The sequence below is a fragment of the Podarcis gaigeae genome (genome assembly GCF_964106915.1).
Source record: "Podarcis gaigeae genome assembly, chromosome: 12".
Classification (NCBI taxonomy): domain Eukaryota; kingdom Metazoa; phylum Chordata; class Lepidosauria; order Squamata; family Lacertidae; genus Podarcis; species Podarcis gaigeae.
This window is the reverse complement of record NC_139688.1, coordinates 29,954,694-29,971,534: the sequence shown is the minus strand read 5'-3', so window position 1 is coordinate 29,971,534 and position 16,841 is coordinate 29,954,694. Positions and strand designations below refer to the sequence as shown.

Here is a 16,841-nt window from a genome sequence, read left to right as displayed (position 1 = left end):
TGATGTTTTTAAACTCCAAAGGCCATCAAAGGCAATATACATCGACTTCCCTAATGATCTCCCATCCAAGCCCGGATCTGCTGAACTTCAGCAAAGTGGCTGCATCATCTTGTCTTATTTATTATTTCTTAGGCCTTCAGGCAATCCGCCTCCCCAACAAGTTTTTACTGCAGTTTTTGCAACAATCAAAACATTCTGAAGTTGGAGCATAGTGCTGATGACACTAAGGTTGCAGGTTCAACCCCCGTATGGGACAGCTGTATATTCCTACATTGCAGGGGGTTGGACTAGATGATCCTCAGGGCGCCTTCCAACTCTACAATTCTATGTTTCTAAAATTCTATGAAATGAATATCATACTACATGGTTAAAACCTGCATCAAAGAATCCCCAGCGTCAAGTTCAAATAAAAATGCCAAGTGCAGAGGAGATAAATATTCAACCAAAAGCCCTGGTGAAAACTCCAAATCTTATTTGGAGAGGAAGGTGTTCCACAGTAGTTGTATCCAACCCTGAGTAAACCTATGGAAATTAATTTGTTAGTTATCCACTAATTTCAATGGGTCTGCTCTGACTATGACCAGCATTGAATACAAGCAGGGCCGGATTTAAGTTTGATGAGGTCCTAAGCTACTGAAGGTAATGGGGCCCTTTATATGTCCAGCTGTCCTTTGTCAACAACAAATTGTCTCTGTTTTTTGTGTTGAATATATGCTATATGGTAATGTATGGACCTAATAGGTATTTAAAGCCATTTGCCCATGTTGCCATGCAACCAGTCCATGCAGAATGTAGGCACCCTATATATAGAAATGAGCAAACCAGTGATATTTTAGGGAGCAGGCTAGCAGGCGGGGCCCATTACTTACACCATAGGAGCCTACACAACACAAAACACTGTTGCTGTATGTAGGTTTTATTTTATTTGCTTTTTATCTTATATTTTGGAAATGTACATCCAGTTGTTCTTTTCTTTAATTTTTTGGGGAGGGCCAAGACAGTGGGGCCCTAAGCTATAGCTTGTTTAGCTTATACGTAAATCCAGTACTGAATACAAGCCTATTAGGGAGGATTATTATCACAGCTGCCATCTCTCACCTTGCTGCATACAAGAATCCAGGCAAATTGCCACCCACTCCAGAACTAAGCATCTGGTCAGGTACAGATCAGACCATGCCCTGGGATAGATTAATATGTGGTTGTAAGAAGAGCCTGTGCTGGATCGGATCAATAACCCGTCTAATCCAGCATCCTGTTCTCACAGTGGCCAGCCAGATTCCTTTGAGAAGCCTGCAAGAAAACCTGAGTGCAACAGCACTCACCACTCAACCCTTGTGCCTAAAGGAAAAGGCCTAGGATCTTTGGGAAGGGGGAGAGGCTTCCTTGGCCCAGATTCCCCCTTGGAAATAAAGATCCAATGGTGCTTCCATAGAAAGAGATGGTCAATATAAAATTAACAGAAACGTAACAGCAGAATCCAAAACACAGCAGCTGATTGAAAAGGAGATACACCTGCTGTCCTCTTGCCAAAAGTAATCCAGAACCTCTATCCTAATTTCCATTTACCTTTGGACACAGATTCAGCACAATGAAGAGTTTCTTTTCAAGCCCTTGCAGTTTATCCGCAAGAAAGTTTGAGTTCCTATCTTAAATTGCAGGTCCACCAAACAACTCCCATTGCCACCGCCACCACCCCAAGAAATGTGCTTCCTTTGCCAGTGAGGTCTGGCTATCTATTTCACAGCGGATGTGCTGCTCAAATGAAGAACGGAGTCCAAGATTCCTCCCCTCCCCAAGCGAGCTTTTAGGGAAACAGGCAGGCGGAATAATGCAGAAATATTTGCATTAGAATGACTTTTAAAGTTCAGCAGGAAAAGAAGCGGGGAAGGCGAGTCGCCTGAGCTTTTGTTCTTCAATAATCGTTGCAATTCATTGAGCCTGGAATATGGAGGAGCCAAACGGCTTTGCCATTTGATGCAGAGGACTCCAACGCGAGCGATGCAGCAGTCTCTCATTGTTTTCTGCCCTTTTACACATATGCAAACGACGGACTGGCGGCGGCGGGGGTCGCCTTTGTGCGTGGAGGGCTTAGCCAACCATCTAGCGCACGCTGCTAATAAGAAGTGGGCAACCAGCCTGCAGTCGAGCAATTGAAGAAAGCTCTTCCCTGCACCCCCCCCCCCGGTTAAGTGACAGGCCTCATCAACGAGAAAGACAATCTACGAGTGGATCCAGAACCTGCCAGCAGATAACGCGACAAGGCAAAGCTAACTGCCTTCCGGGGGGAGAAAGGACCGGAGGAGAGGATGGAGACTTAACTAGCGACGCCAAGTCTCTCCGCGTATAATAGCAGCGGGGGGGACTGGCGCTTTGAGTACTAAGGCAAACAGAAGATTGATGGCGAGGGCAGAGGAGTTTGGTTCGCTAGATAAAGCGCGCAGAAGAGCCCGGTTCAGATCTTACCTTGGCCCCCATCCATTGTGTTGCAAACCTATAAGGACAGGTCGGGACCAATGTCTTCGTATAGGCTATGTATGCTCTTGGAATCTAAAATGATGTGCATTAAAACTAGTGGTCATGATTAAAACTAGTGGAATCACAGTCAGCTGGAGGTCAGGAGGTCGAACCAGACCCAAGGAGACCTACCGCAGTTTAAAGCCCTCTCAGCTCGCTGAGTTAGCTTGTGCCTCAGCCTAACCTGCTTCGCTGGGTTGTTGTAAAGACAACGTTACACATAGGAGCCAACCCCCAGGGGCCGTGGTCCCTTTGGCCCCCTCCATAAAATATTTAATGGGGCCTCCCCCCCAAAAAAAAAAGTTGATGGGCATTGACATTCAAATGGTATGGGCGAGCCCTTTCTTGTGATCCATTATGCGGGGCGACACTTACTCCCCCCCCCCCCCAATATTTTATTCAAGTTCGCAGGCCTGACTTACAGGTCCTGTAATGTAAAACATCCTGGGTTTTGGGGAGGAGGGATAGGAGGATAAAACATTTTTAATATATAAAAAGGAATAATAAGTACATAAAAATCTTACTGAATCAGTAAACCGCGCGGCGACTTTTGAGGCGTTGAGCCTCACGACAGCCATCTCGGCTACGGAAGCCGCTGTTCTCCCGGTTTCAAAGATAGAGATGTATCCAGAGTCGACGGCGGAGACATAGGCCTTGAGCATCCAGGCTGCGTCCCCAGCTGTTCCTTCACCTCCCGGATCCATGAATCAGCAAGGTGCTAAAGTGTTTAAGCAGACACTCGGCGCCAGCTTCGCCTGCCTCCGCGCTACCCCCACCCCCCAAAAAACCTCTCCTACGTATTCTTCGTGGGTCTTTGAATAAGCCTGATTTAAAGCGCGGCCCAATCTATTCCCACCACCGTTCTTTCTTGTAAGGCTTCCCATCACTCATCCAGTTACACCTTCCTTGTCAACTTTCCTGTGTTTTATCGACAACCGCTTCTCCGCGAGCAAAACCCTGGGGGACAGCTCTGTCAATATTAAGTGGGGATTTATGCCATCGAGGTGCAAAGTCAATGATTATCTCTTACTTAACCGAGGAAGGCGAAGCTCGTAGGAACGCCAAAAAAACTATCGCTTATGTTTAAGTTAATTGGGCAAACACATAAATGGGCTCGAGGTTTGTTTGTTTGTTTGTTTGTTTGTGCCGATCAGTATAGCTAGCCCATTACAAATAGTATCCTTATGGCACTATCCCAAGGGCTTCGCTAAGAATCAAATGAGAGTTCTTGCATTCCTGTTTATTTGTTTGTCTTTTTAAATGCTGGGGTGGGATAATTAATTTATTAACAGCTGTTCTTAAGGACTGGGTCAAGAGACAGGTTGGCTTAGGAAGAGGTCACCGGGAGGGTCACTCATTGACTTTCGTTGGCGCAAGTGATCGATACTGTGTGTGTGTGTGTGTGTGTGTGTGTGTGTGTGTAGACTTCGGTGAATATTTCACTGTCAATAAACTTCCAGGTGAATTTTTTCAACGTATTGAAGTTTGTTTGTTTTTTTGTTAAAAATAAAAAAAATCTGTCAAAACATAAAAAAGATAAAAGGAACCTACACTTCTCACCATTCCTAACAGTGTGACGCTGTCCTCCAATCCATAATAAATATTAAGTCGCCCCCCCCCCCTTCTATTCGCGCCGGATCCTTTCATCGAAGGCGCTTTTCATAGCAAGTAGTCAACCTTGTTTCTCACCCATCTGCTTTTAAGAGGAGCCGGTTAGTCAGGAAAGAGCAAATGCACAAATACTGTTCCCCAAAGGGTTTTCTCTTCTATTACGTGTGAATCACAGTCTCCCTTTTGGTTCTGGAAAGCAACGTAACTTAAACTGAGAAGTGCCATTACCAAATGGTAGGTGGAGGCTGCAGGCACCCAGCTATGACCCTTATTTAGAGAGAAAATCCTGCTCTGTTGCCCAAAAGACGTTCAAAAAAGGAAGGGTTTCTGTTAGGGGGGGTTGGGGGAAGCTTCCTTAAGGCATTATTATTATTATTATTATTATTATTATTATTATTATTATTATTATTATTCCATTCGCTTCACATAAAATAGCATCGATCGTTAATGAGACATCAATCTCAGTTATTCGCCTTCTTTGTTTCCGAAGCGAGAGGTCGGGCGCTGGAGGGCTGCTTTGTTAACTCGCCTGGAGTTACTACGCGGTGAGCTAGAAAGTGCCATGAACATCGAAGGTTACTGCAAAGGTCTCTACCGCAAATGTCGCTGAGGGAGAGCTTGAATGGGTAGGTCACTACTGTGGCCGTTCAAGAACTGTTAGATGCTGTCCAGGGTCCTAAAGATGAACCGAGCTCCTGTCAGGGCGTGTGGAGCTGTGTTGCGCGTGGAGCTCTCCAAGGTCCTGAAAATAGCCATTCTGTGAACATTGTTGCTTAGTTCCATCAGAAAAGCAAAAAGGAGACGAGGTGCACCGGACCAGCAGTGTGGCTAGGAGCAGGAGAACGGACTTTCTGAACTTCTGAACAATGGAAACCATTGCTGCACCACCTTAATATATTTTTTTAAAAAAGTTCTGTCCCAACTGCTTTAACATAATCCTAATATAAGGAAAGATAAGGAGTTGCCAATGTAGCAAAACTAAGGAAAATATACTATATTTCAAACCTATAGGGTGACTTCTCTTGTCCCTCCCAGGTGCTAAGAGAAATATCCATTTTCATCTCTGCCTGAAAACTTGGCATGCTAATACAGCATAAATGACTGAAACTGACTGGCTAAAGATATGCATAGCAAAGAGTCTACCTTTGATATAGTGTTGGTGACTAAAACCTGGAACAGGTTTTTTAAAAAGCCAATAAAACACAAAACCCACATAATTTTAGTACAAAAGCTGTCAACCTGAAAGGTTACTCCGAGCTAGGTGTTTGTAAGAAATGACGAAGAGATCTGCACAACTCAAAAGCTTGCGTACACATGAGACACCTGTTTTGTAACTCTGAAGCGACGCTGAGTAAAGGAAATCTCCTTTTGTGGAAACCTATCCAAGACTACAAAAAATGGAACATTTAAAAAGAGGCGTTCCTCTGCGGATAAGGTGTTCGCTCTTTATAGATGAGAAGGCAACATACATTTGTCTTCGAGCAGTCAAAAGAGTTCAGAGTTTCAGTGGAAAGTCTTCTCGAGACAAGTTCTGTAGGCACACGCACAGCAATAAACCTGAAGAACATATATTTAAGCCCACTATCTGAACAAATAGTTTGTACAGGTCTGGAAAAAAGAGTTGGTTCTGAATATTAGGTTCTATGAGAAAGAAAGAAAGAAAAAAAGAGATATAAAGATTGGAGAAAGCTATTCCTCTCGCTCAATAAAGGGCAGAAAATAAAGAGTAAGAAGAGTAAAGAAAGACTTGGAATGAACAGCAGTGGTTGCTTAGCTGATCTCTTTAATACTATGAGTAAAGAATTATACGTTCCGTTTAAGAATCATCCATTGGTTCCTGGTTTCTGTCGTCAGGTGTTCCTAACAAAGAACTGTGATTTACACCGCACCATTGACTACCCTTGCGTTCGACACTCCCCCATCTGGTAAAAAGCAGACTAGCTTATTTGGCTTGGAAGTTTTGTGTGCCGCTCTTAAGAGGGTTGTGGTTTGAGCCAGCCCCTTTGGGATAGAGAAGGAGAGGTGGGGAGAGGGCAGACTTCAGTACCAGTAACTCTCAGCATGTTAAGTCTAAGCGGGTGTCATTTCGGAGAGTGGATACCTTTTTCTGCCTCACTTAAGATCTCGGGAAACCCGAAAGGTTGGGACAGAAAAAGGAACAGCCTCTCTCTAAGCTTTGACACTGAGGATACTGGAAATCCCAGTTCGAGCAGCTGGCTGAACTGTAATACTAGAATGGCTCCCTGCTAGGACTTCTCCCTCCCTCCCTCCCTCCCTCCCTCCCTCCCTTCCTTCCTTCCTTCCTTCCTTCCTTCCTTCCTTCCTTCCTTCCTTTTCTTCCCTTTTGTGGTGATGGAATCTAACGCAACAATCGTTTGAACACATAACTTGCATGGAGCCTCAGTGAAAAAGTTCCAGTGGAACTTGATTTTCAGAAGCACGCAGTTATCCAAAGCCTAACTTCTTGAAATGAAAGTGAATTCCCTTGGTTACAATAGGACTTACTTCCAAGTAAATTGATTTAGGCTTGGGGTGTTCATGTGCTGCGAGGAAGCAAAACCTTTGGGCATTATTCATCAGAGCTCCGAATAAGGGTACTCAAGATTTCACCCTAAACTATTGCTGCATTGCATCACATCGGCAACAATATCCCGATGGGAAGGCTCTCTCTCTCTCTCTCTCTCTCTCTCTCTCTCTCTCTCTTTCTTTCTTTCTGTTTTACAGCAGGTTCTGTTTGGCAACCAGAGCAACAAACCTGTTAAGCAGCAATGCTTAACTACGCAGATTATGCATAGTTGAAAGCAAGTAGAACTTACTTCCAAGTAAAGCAGCAAACCTAAGCATTTTACTTAAGTAGGACTGGGGTGTTTCTATGTCTAAGAAGGCTACAGTGCTGAACACACTTCCATGAAAGAAAAGTATTGACACTCTCAGTGCCCGCGTACATCAGACAAAATGGAAATAGGCCCAGGAAAACTAGCATGTTTTAAGACCTGTGCCGCCCAATTCTGTGCAGGTTTACTCAGAAGTAAATCCAACCGTCCACAATGGGACTCACTCTAAGTGTGGGTAGGATCGCAGATTTAATTTCAATTGGAAGTGTTTTGGATGGAGGAGCGCTTTGGTACCCCAAGACTAAGAACCAATCTACAAAGTGTAATTCTGAACTTCTGCGACCGAACCCGGAACTTCCTGCATCAACACCCCTACCTAACAGGACTGTGACCCTGCTGCCTTTAGAATGGCAGGATAGATCCTCTTCGATTAAGATCAGACTGTGGCCAGCGATTGAACTAATGCAAACGCTAACGCGGCTCATAAAACGTGCTCAGGAGCACAGAACGTATTGGGAACCAGCCTGAAATCCCAAAGGAATATTTGGTCTTATTCACAACTCGGATAAGTTGACGCAATTTGGGCTTCAAACCTTGTTGAAGTGGGAGGGCTACATTCAAGGAAAAGGAGTGAAGGGACCTCATATCAGGGGAGGGAATGTTTGAGAGAGAAAAGTCCATAGAAGCCAATAGGACCAATGCAGTCTAGCTGCCAACCATTGTGAAGTCAAAGGGATGTGCAAGCTCGATTTTCTCCGCATTTACACGGGAGCAAGTCCCATGGTTTGTGAATGGCCCACTTAGCACTATGGGAGCTCGCTCCGATTAAATCAATGTGTTCGAGCGATTTATATGTGGATGGGCCTTTTGCAGTGCTTAGTGAGATAAGACGCCAACGCTCGAGAACCTCTGGGGAAGCCAGCCACACATTCAAACCCTCCAGTTCTTCCCCTTTAAGGTAGAGACTGGCTGTGTTTACTCCGCTCTCGCATAGAGCGTGCCTTCCCACCTTGCGTACTTGAGCCAGGCATCGCTGCATACAGGCTAAGTTTATCGGGAAGCGAGTGCCACTGTGTACTATGAACCTGCCAAATGTCTTCGGTAGAACTTCTCAAAAAAATAAATTAGAGAGGGGAGGTGCCAAATCCCGGTTTATAGATTGGGTTGGCTGGCTGGCTGGCTGGAAGTGTCAGCAAGCATAGCATTTCCACAACCTCATATATTCACCCAGAAGCAAAACAGTCCCACAGAAGTTGGTGCAACGGCTGACGATGGGCAGGATCGAAGCTCCAGTGGAGGCGAAATGGAACGTCGCCTTGTTAACTTGCGCATCGTATTGGGAACCCTCCGCCCTCTCGATCCTATGCGTAATAGCAGCAGCAGCAGCCCTCGATTAGCTCGCGTCCGTCATTGAGGCTGGAGATCTTGGTGGTAGTGGCGGCAGGCGCCTGGCATTTCCTCCCATCAATCTGACAGAGCCAACTCAGGAAATGGCTGGTAATATTCATCGGGGGAGCACTTTCATTAAACGTAATTCATTCGACTTTCACAATAAATTGAGTGACATCCTTACGGCAGAACCTTTTTATCCTTGATGAAGTGCTTGCCAAGCTTTTGCAAAAAAAAAGAGGGGGGAGCGAGATGGAAGAAGCTTCCTCCAAGCAGAGTCGTCAACATGTCAATCTGCCGCATAAAAAATGGCTCAAGTCCTATTTACCAAGCACCCAGGGGGGTGCTTTAAATGCTGACTTACAAGAGCCGGTTGTGAGTTAAACTGGCTGGCAAATCACCCGGCGAGATTCGCCCAAACTACTACTAGGAGGAAGGAAGGACGGAACAAGAGATCCTAAACGGTGTGGGGGACAGAGCTTGCGACATCGGCGATTCCCAGCAAGGGGGTGACTAATCTGCTTAGCCTCTGACTGCCATCGCTAATAAGGAAAATGGCGTTTCTAATAATAATAATAATAATAATAATAATAATAATAATAATAATAATAATCAGTCTAGAGGCAAGGCGGGCTACACAAGGCTGAAATGAGCTTCTCATTACTCCTAGCTCGGAAGATTTAGCTAATCACTTAGCTGGAGAGCTGCTGTCTCTGTAGAAGTAGGGACCCCTCTCTCTGAACATTCAAAATGGTTGGGGGGGCGGGATGGAGAGGGGGGCTAGCCTCAGGTAGCCGAGTCTGTGCTGATTTAGAAGAGAAAGAGGCGATGTTAGCACACCTGGAAAACTACCCTTCCGCCCCACGCCCCATTTTAAAAAGGTGGGTGTGAACAGAGATAACATCGGCTGGTCTTCGGCTGCAGTATCCCGGGAACTAATTCGGGAGTAAGTCCCACACCGAACACCGTGGGGCTTGCTTCCACCAAGTAACCCTATCAAGGCTCGAGTCGCTTGGAGTTTTACTTAGGAGTAAGCTCCGTTGGAATCAGTGGGCCTATGCGATTCAGAAGAGGGGGTGAAATAAGGTGAGTAAGAAGACGTAAATAAGACCCCAAAGAAATAAAACTCAAAGAAAACGCTCCAGTTTATCCTCAAAAAGAGACGGCGAGAGCGTGCTGGGGTGGTTCTGTTGATTGTGAGAATTTACATGGATTTCCTGGTATAAAAACAAGACATTGAGAGGATACAGAAAGAGTATATTGATCAGTTTAGATATAAGACAACCTGTATCCTACAGCATGTGTTGAGCCTAAATAGCTCGTGTGCACGTGTTGTATATGTAGGAATACACAATCACCATGTACCCTTAGTCCTGGACAGATCATTTTCTACACTCGCATGCCTGTCTCCTGTTGCTACATTGTTCAAACTCAGAGTCTTCCTAGGAGATTTCTGCTCCTAGAGAATTTAAGCTCTTTCTTTCTTTCTTTCTTTCTTTCTTTCTTTCTTTCTTTCTTTCTTTCGCCCCAAACTTCCCAACACAAATAAATGAAAACAAATTGTTGCCACCGTGTTGTGTGAGATGCCCAATATACAACCAGCGCCACGAGTTGTTTTGATCTTTCTTTTTCCACCTGCAAAGTACAGCAAATCGCTCCAAAAAGAAGAAAGAGCGGGGAAAACAAGCCAGTAATAGCCCAATGCTTTCAGCGCCAAGAAAAGAACAGAAAAAACCCTTTGAAAACCCGTGTAAAGAATGGTTAGTGGAGAACAATGCTTGCCTGGTTGGGGATGGTCTCCCTGCAGTCTGAGGGAGATGCTTACCTAGCTTGGAAGAAGGAGGAAGGATGGGCACATTCCGCCCTTAGGTTGACGTTTACCAGGAAGGGAAAAAATGACCACAATCGAGGCCAGACGGAACAGAGCGACACCAGCTCTAGAATCTGCAGCTGGGGAGCAGGTAATAGAGGCAGACGCGAGTCTTAAGGCATTCTGAGTGACACCACTACCAGCCCTCGACTTGTCTCTCACAGCACAACAGGCACCTACCTGGCTTTAGCAACAGGCCACCCCAAAACGGCATGAATCAGGAATACGTATGTACACTTCATTCAAACCCTGAGGTGAAACAAGTAAGCTGGGTAATCTTCGCAATTCATATAGAAGGTACACGGTGCTGCCTAGTGTTACACAGAGAGAGAAAGTGTGTGTGTCTCATACAGAGATGTGGAATAGTCAATAACCTAATACAGTCGAGTGTTTTCAAGAATGCACATTTCCTTCCGTTTCTTACACCAGTTTATGATTTTGGATCAGAAACCTCTTCCTCCCTCCCCCCTCTCTTTCCATTCCTCTCTCCCTCTGCCTCTCTCCTATGCAAACCCATCCGTCATCTAGGAAAGACCAGGTTCTGGGATTGACGTCCCGTTGGGTGGCCTTGAGGTCTTCGAGTCCAACCATGAGAGCTAAACGGAGTTTTGGTGTTCCTAAATATGTATGATAGGTGCGGTGCTAAACGCACTGACTCAGAAGTTTCGCTTGAAGTCCATAGGGTTTACTTGCAAGCAAAGGTGTGGGACACACAGCGAAACTGGCTACCGCCAAGTCATGTTGGGGATGACAGCTCAGAATTTGAGCATGGAGCTGAAATAGGGGTGTCGCTGGCTTCATTGGGCTTTGAATCAAGCTGTGGAGTAATTCAGCCTTGGACGCGCGCCCGCGCACTCCTAAGTACAGTAATAAATGCAATTTACCCCGACAGGGTACGTTGCTTCGAGGTTAGAGAGTGGTAGATACACGGCCTAAACTAAATGAAGGAGAGAGGAAATGAAGGACAAATCAAATGGACTTCCTCCACCCACCCACGCAACTTCCACTTGTCCTTTCGCGCCTTCCTGTGAACAATTAGCTCTGGAGAGAAATCTTGGCGAGATCAGGGGTTTATCGAGCGAAGAGGTCGGTTTGGGTGACTTGGCACGATCAGCGTTTTTTAAAAATCCGCGCTTCATTCACACGATCTAGAACAAAACAAGTGTTGTGTCAACCAACTCCTAAGGCCACCCCGCGCCAAATGTGCGATGGAAAAGCACGCCGCGGTGCTTTATATATTTGCATGCAATTCTCCGAAAATGTGGGCCTTCCCGTCCCAAATATGTAGTACAGAAAGCAAGTTATTCTTATGGCAAGAGAAGCGATCTCGCTGTTTTGACCCGCTCTTAACAAGAAGATTTCTGGAGTGACCGGCGAGTGTCAAAATAGGAGGGATAGCGCCGCACCTTTGGCCAGATTTGGAGCCTATCCCGGAGAGAAATGTTCTCAGCTACGGTCTCCGCTTTCCTTTGCCTCCTCCCTCACCCCTTCAAGGAAGAAAAAAAAAAGAGGGGAGACGCTGCCACAGAAACACACAATGCTTCTGAAGCATATTGATCGCTCTAAACCAAAACATAGACCAACAGCCCAGTTCACACAAGCCAGCGCGCGGGTTTAAATCCTACTCAGATCAGCGATGCGAACGCATAGATTTAAAGCAATAATATTAATGAAAAAGTCTAACCGGTTTCACAAAAATTTGCTTCTTGTGTTTGGGATAGATATGAAAGAGTTTACAATCAGCTTGGAAGCAATCCTGAATTTAGCCTGCGGTCCTGTGTAGATTGACTTGACGGCAAGTCCCATTGGAGTCAGAGGGATTTCTCTCCCAGTAAAAACGTGCCACATACTAGGATGCTTAAGCGTACAATTTCGAGTAGTGTGTCTAGGACAGAGAAAATAGCATTGTAGATGCACAGGCACATTTTATACAGCCACACATTGCAAATAGATACATGCGTGTGTGTTTCATATATGAAACAGATAGCATATGATGTGTTGTCATGCTCTCTCTGAATGTCTCTCTATAAACCGTTCTATACCTTAACCTGTGAGCTGTATATAGAGCCTACATTATATTATCACATATCAGGGTATGGAGCGCATAGATCTATTTATAGCTACTATATACATCACATACAAGTTCCATTCTATGACTCTACTGGAAAATGTCCAGAAATGACATCAGACTCCAGTTGCCGTTTAGGAATTATTCCAGCGCTCCAATAATCCATCTCATTCTCTTCCACCACTGGAAGCGTCAAGGTCAACCACAATATATATGGCCGTCTGTGTTGATATACAGGCATGTTTGCTGCATAACTTCTTTGGCTTTTTTAAAACTGGAGGGAGGGGGTAGACTCCAAAAACCCATCGGAAGAAAATCGGTTTAAGGGGTTGGGGAGGCCCCAAGATAAACAGCTCAGCTATTCAGCATACTCTTGGGGTTCCTATCGCCCAATTGTGTAAAGAAATCAGAAATATGTTTTAAGCCCCAAATAGGTCCAAGCAGATATCGAGAGAATCGCGAGTAGGCCAAAAAAAACCTTAAAGCTTGTTGAACGGGGACCGTTTCGTGAATTCCCTTTAAAAAATCTAAGAAGGACAGCAGCGATCCGGAGAGCCGCTGACAAAAGCATTCTTGGGTTTAACTGAATGCATATCATCCACCAGGCCTGTCCACACATTCCTAGTCATTTTGAGTTCCGTCTGTTTCAGCGGTGACCTCTTGCCATTTTCCTGTTAGTAGGCGGAGTGGCCCGGATTCCTGTCCACACTAAACACAAAAGCACGGGCGTTGCACCGACTGACTGCAGGGTGGTTGCAATGCAGTTGACAGAGGTGGGGAACGGTGAGATCCAGACTAGCATCTCCCACGTCCTGCTACTGAGACGTAAACGTATTCTTTTTTAAAAAGGGGAAAAAAGTATTCCTATCGCCCGAATCCCCCAGAAACACAGATTTGGGATCCTGTTCCATCTACGCTGTGTTTATACGTTCCAAGCGTAAACCGATTCTCCATGAAAACGGATCTCTCCGTTTTCGCCTCCCTCACTCCATTTGGCTTCAATTCTACAAGGCGGTCCTATCCTGTCACCCTATAGATCCATCTAGGAAGAAGCAAAACCTGACACCTTGCTGGTTCCTGTGGTTGATTAAAGCTTTAAATCAAAGCTTCGCGGTTGACGGCTAATATCAGGCTTAGCACAGGATAGTTAGTCCCTAGGAATACTCAAGGAATATGCAGAGCAAGTATCAACGCGCTACAATATCGACTTGCAAACAAAGTCGTAGATCAGCCTGCGGAATCCTATACGAAGCCCTGTCTCAGCTGACAACCGCCCTAAACTGTTGCTGATTTTCAATTTGCATTCAGTCACATTTCGCATTGTTTTGAAAACTCTTTCTTTCCCTTCCTCTTCTTTCCCCCGCTTGCCAAATCCTGGTTGGGGGAGGGAGGGAGAGAGTGGGGGGGGGGGAGAGAAGGCATTCAGGTAATGAAGTTTGTAACTAAACGGTAATTGAATCAGCATAATTTGCACACTGAATGGTTTTCAAATGCTCCCAGTTTACAATTAAAGGAGAATTAATGCGCTTGTTTTCAGCCTGCCGCGCATTAGAATAAATCCCGCGCCGTTGTTGCCATGAGTGGGAAAGAGTTTAAGTGCCAACAAACCCAGGGCGGGAGGAGGAAGAGGGGGAGAGAACCACGCAGCTTATTGATCTTGCGCCTGGATGGGAGAGATTACGTGTGTTGCGGCCCCCGCCTATTTAAAAATAAATAAATCAGAGAGCGGTGCAATGGCGCCAGGCGCGCACACAACACGCCCCCCCCCCCGGACATAGGTGACCAAACGACCCTTTCAAGGATGCATAGCCAGTCAAGGCTTCCTGGGTCGCTGGCCCCCAAACAACATGGGGTGGGTTAGTTCTTGACATCGTTCTGCGGATCTTAGAGGGGCCTCCATCCTCACCTCTATTTTGGGGGGTGGGGGTCAGAATCAGAATGAATAGAACCAGAATAATTTTCTTCTTCTTAAAAATAAATCCCCAAGACTTCTTGACTTCTAAACTGTGACTCCGGTCCATTTGTAGGGGGAAGGCAGGGGATGGCACGCCAGAGCGCTCGTTCCCGTCTGCAAGGGCTGCCCCTGCGTTCACCTGCTTCCCCCACAAGGTGTCCGGAGCGGGGCTGTGACTGGCGCGCAGCGCCCTCCAGCGGCCAAGAGATGCAACCGCAGGCCAGCAGCGCAAGGAAGATGCTTCTTACAGAGAGGGTAAAAAAAAAAAAAGAAACGAGTTGCCCCAGTTGGTTTTCAAGGTTTGTACGCTTGTCGAACCACACCATTTTTTTCAGCCAGCACCAGGCGCTTCTTTTTCATTAGTCCGGTCTGATCCTAGTCCGGTCTGATCCTAGACCGTTTTTCCAGTCTGAAAGCCGATCACTCTCGATCCCCTTGCTCAGAAAGCAGACGATGGTCTCTGTGCCTATCTGTGGATCGTTGTGAGCTGGATCCCAGGAGGAAGAGATCCCAGGCTGTGTGGCTTCGCGTCCCCTCTGGCCATCTGTTTGTGCCACGGGACTGATTCAGTGGAATTTAGATGGTTTGGTTTTACGTGGCCCGGGGGGTGCGGTAGGTGCTAGGTGGTGTCTATACCTGGATGTTGACACCTGTGCATGACGGAAAAGCCCCCTAAAGGGTGTGCGTGTGCTGGCACAACAGAGACCGTGAGAGCGATCCCCTCCTCTTATCACCTGGGTCGCCGGCGCCACCGAAAACTTCCCCTCCTGCCCCGTGGAGAGCTGAAGACATCTTAGGGACGCAACAACTGACCCCCCACCCACGCAGGGGTCACAAGGAGCTAGACAGATAGAGGAGGTGAGATACCCACGACATAGCCCAAGTTGTCACTTTACAGAGTTTATGATCGGGCAGGAGGGGTCCCTCGTGGATTTGAACTAGCTCTAGCGGGTGTCCAAGAGAGACCCCGGGTATTACACCTTGCTGTCTACACTGGACTTTTTTTTTTTTTTTAAGACCGCCGGCTTGGTCTCCCGTATGAACGGATGGAACTCCAATTGGTAGATCGTGGAAGAAAAAAGTTTTGCCGGAGTTCGCTCTCCTAACCACCCCTGCCAAGCCCCGCTCGTCGAGCTTTCCAAGAGACGCTGTGGCAACGTCCTTGAATTGATCTTCTCACCTTCTCGCACGCCTACAGTAAAGTTGCCAAACTTCCGTCGAACCCACAGTCACCCAAAACGCGCACTCCGTCCACCAACAAATGAATAAAAAATGGGAAAACACACCCCACGGAAGACGGAGACGAGGGGAGAAATCTGGAAGGAGTCTCTCAAAACAGTCTCTCCACCCTTTGGCTCGGTAGGGCTGGACCCAGTGGGTCTACTCGTGAATAAGTGAGGCGAGCCGCAAGGCCTTTGCTCGAGGTTCTCCTGCCCTCCACCCAAACCAGCCCAAGTTAGTGTGCGGGGCGGGGGGAGAGAGAAAGCGGGAGGGAGGGAGGCTCCTTGCAAAACTTACCAGGTAGAGTGCTGGTTGCAACAGAAGCACCGCGTACCAGTACACAGGCTGCATCCTCCCAGCTCAAACTTCCACAGCGTTGCCTTCGCTTGCTCTTTGTTCCTCCAGGAACATAGATCCACCTGACATCCACTTTATAGAACCAGGAGAGCTCGCGCCAGCCTAGACCAAAAAGGAAATTATAGACTCCATGACCGCAAAACGCGAGGTGAGGGCTTCGAGGTGGGGGAGAGAGAGAGCAGAGGGAGGGGCGCGACACAGACACACACACACACACGGACCCGGAGAGGGCAGGGAAGTGATGCTGAGCGATGAAGGACTCAGATCAGAGTTAATCCATTTACAGGGCAGAGGGCGGGGTGAGAAGGGCTTCGCGCCGCGCGGGCCAAGCTACTACCCCTAAGCTGCGGAGTGACTCCGGAGCAAGGGAGGTGCGGAATGACAGGACTGGGCAGAGGGTGGGGTGGGGGGTCCAAAGCTGACTGCTTATTCTTGTAAGGAAGATGGGGGCGGCTGGTGCATCATCGGCAGCGCAGAGAGAGAGAGACTCACACGCAGCCAGGCGCGTGGAAAGTAAAGGCGGAGGGGGCGGGCGAGGGATGGGGCTTAGTCTAGGGTCTCGGATCAAGCCCCAGATCCAGGCTCCAGGCAAAAGGTGCCCCAGAGGTGCCAAGGGGTGCTCGGGCGCGCACATACGCCTCCTTCCCGCGCCCCGTCTCCGCGCAAAGGCGCGCGCGCGCACACGCAGATCCCTCGCCCGTCTCCCAACTCCCGTCTCTGCCTCCGCCAGCTCGCCCTCAACCCACGGCGGAGCTCCCAGCACCCCGCCCCTCGTTTCCTTCCCAACAAAAAAAGGAAGGAAAATCAGATCCGATTTCCTTCCTCCCCACCACCCACAAAAACAAGAGTAGACGGGGCTACCTACTGCATGGAGGGTCCGAAAGCAGGCGCCGATCTCTGGCAATAGTCCATGGGAAGAGGAGAGGCGAGGCGAGGAGAGAGGGAAGCAAGCGAGCTACAGGGTCTCGGCAGCAGCGCCCAGGGCTGCGCGAGGATCCCCGCCTCGGCGCGGCTGCTGCTGCT

At 47.4% G+C, this 16,841-nt stretch overlaps 1 protein-coding gene across 4 annotated transcripts in view; it reads right to left on the bottom strand.

Annotated features, from left to right (window-relative positions):
* Window positions 1-16,841, bottom strand: part of NXPH1 (neurexophilin 1) — a 174,734-nt gene that overhangs the window by 156,839 nt on the left and 1,054 nt on the right. The window contains exons 1-2 of one of the 4 annotated variants that reach the window (XM_083705391.1): window positions 16,680-16,841; window positions 15,759-15,920 (exon numbers count right to left, since the gene is read on the bottom strand). The exon at window positions 16,680-16,841 is cut by the window's right edge and continues 1,054 nt beyond it. In XM_083705391.1, the coding sequence (XP_083561517.1) occupies window positions 15,759-15,812 (54 nt within the window). In that variant the 5' untranslated portion in view covers window positions 15,813-15,920; window positions 16,680-16,841. Of the gene's footprint in view, window positions 1-3,038; window positions 3,234-15,758; window positions 15,921-16,310; window positions 16,512-16,679 lie in introns of those variants that run through there. The other 3 variants (XM_083705390.1, XM_083705392.1, XM_083705389.1) reach the window with 3 other exon arrangements.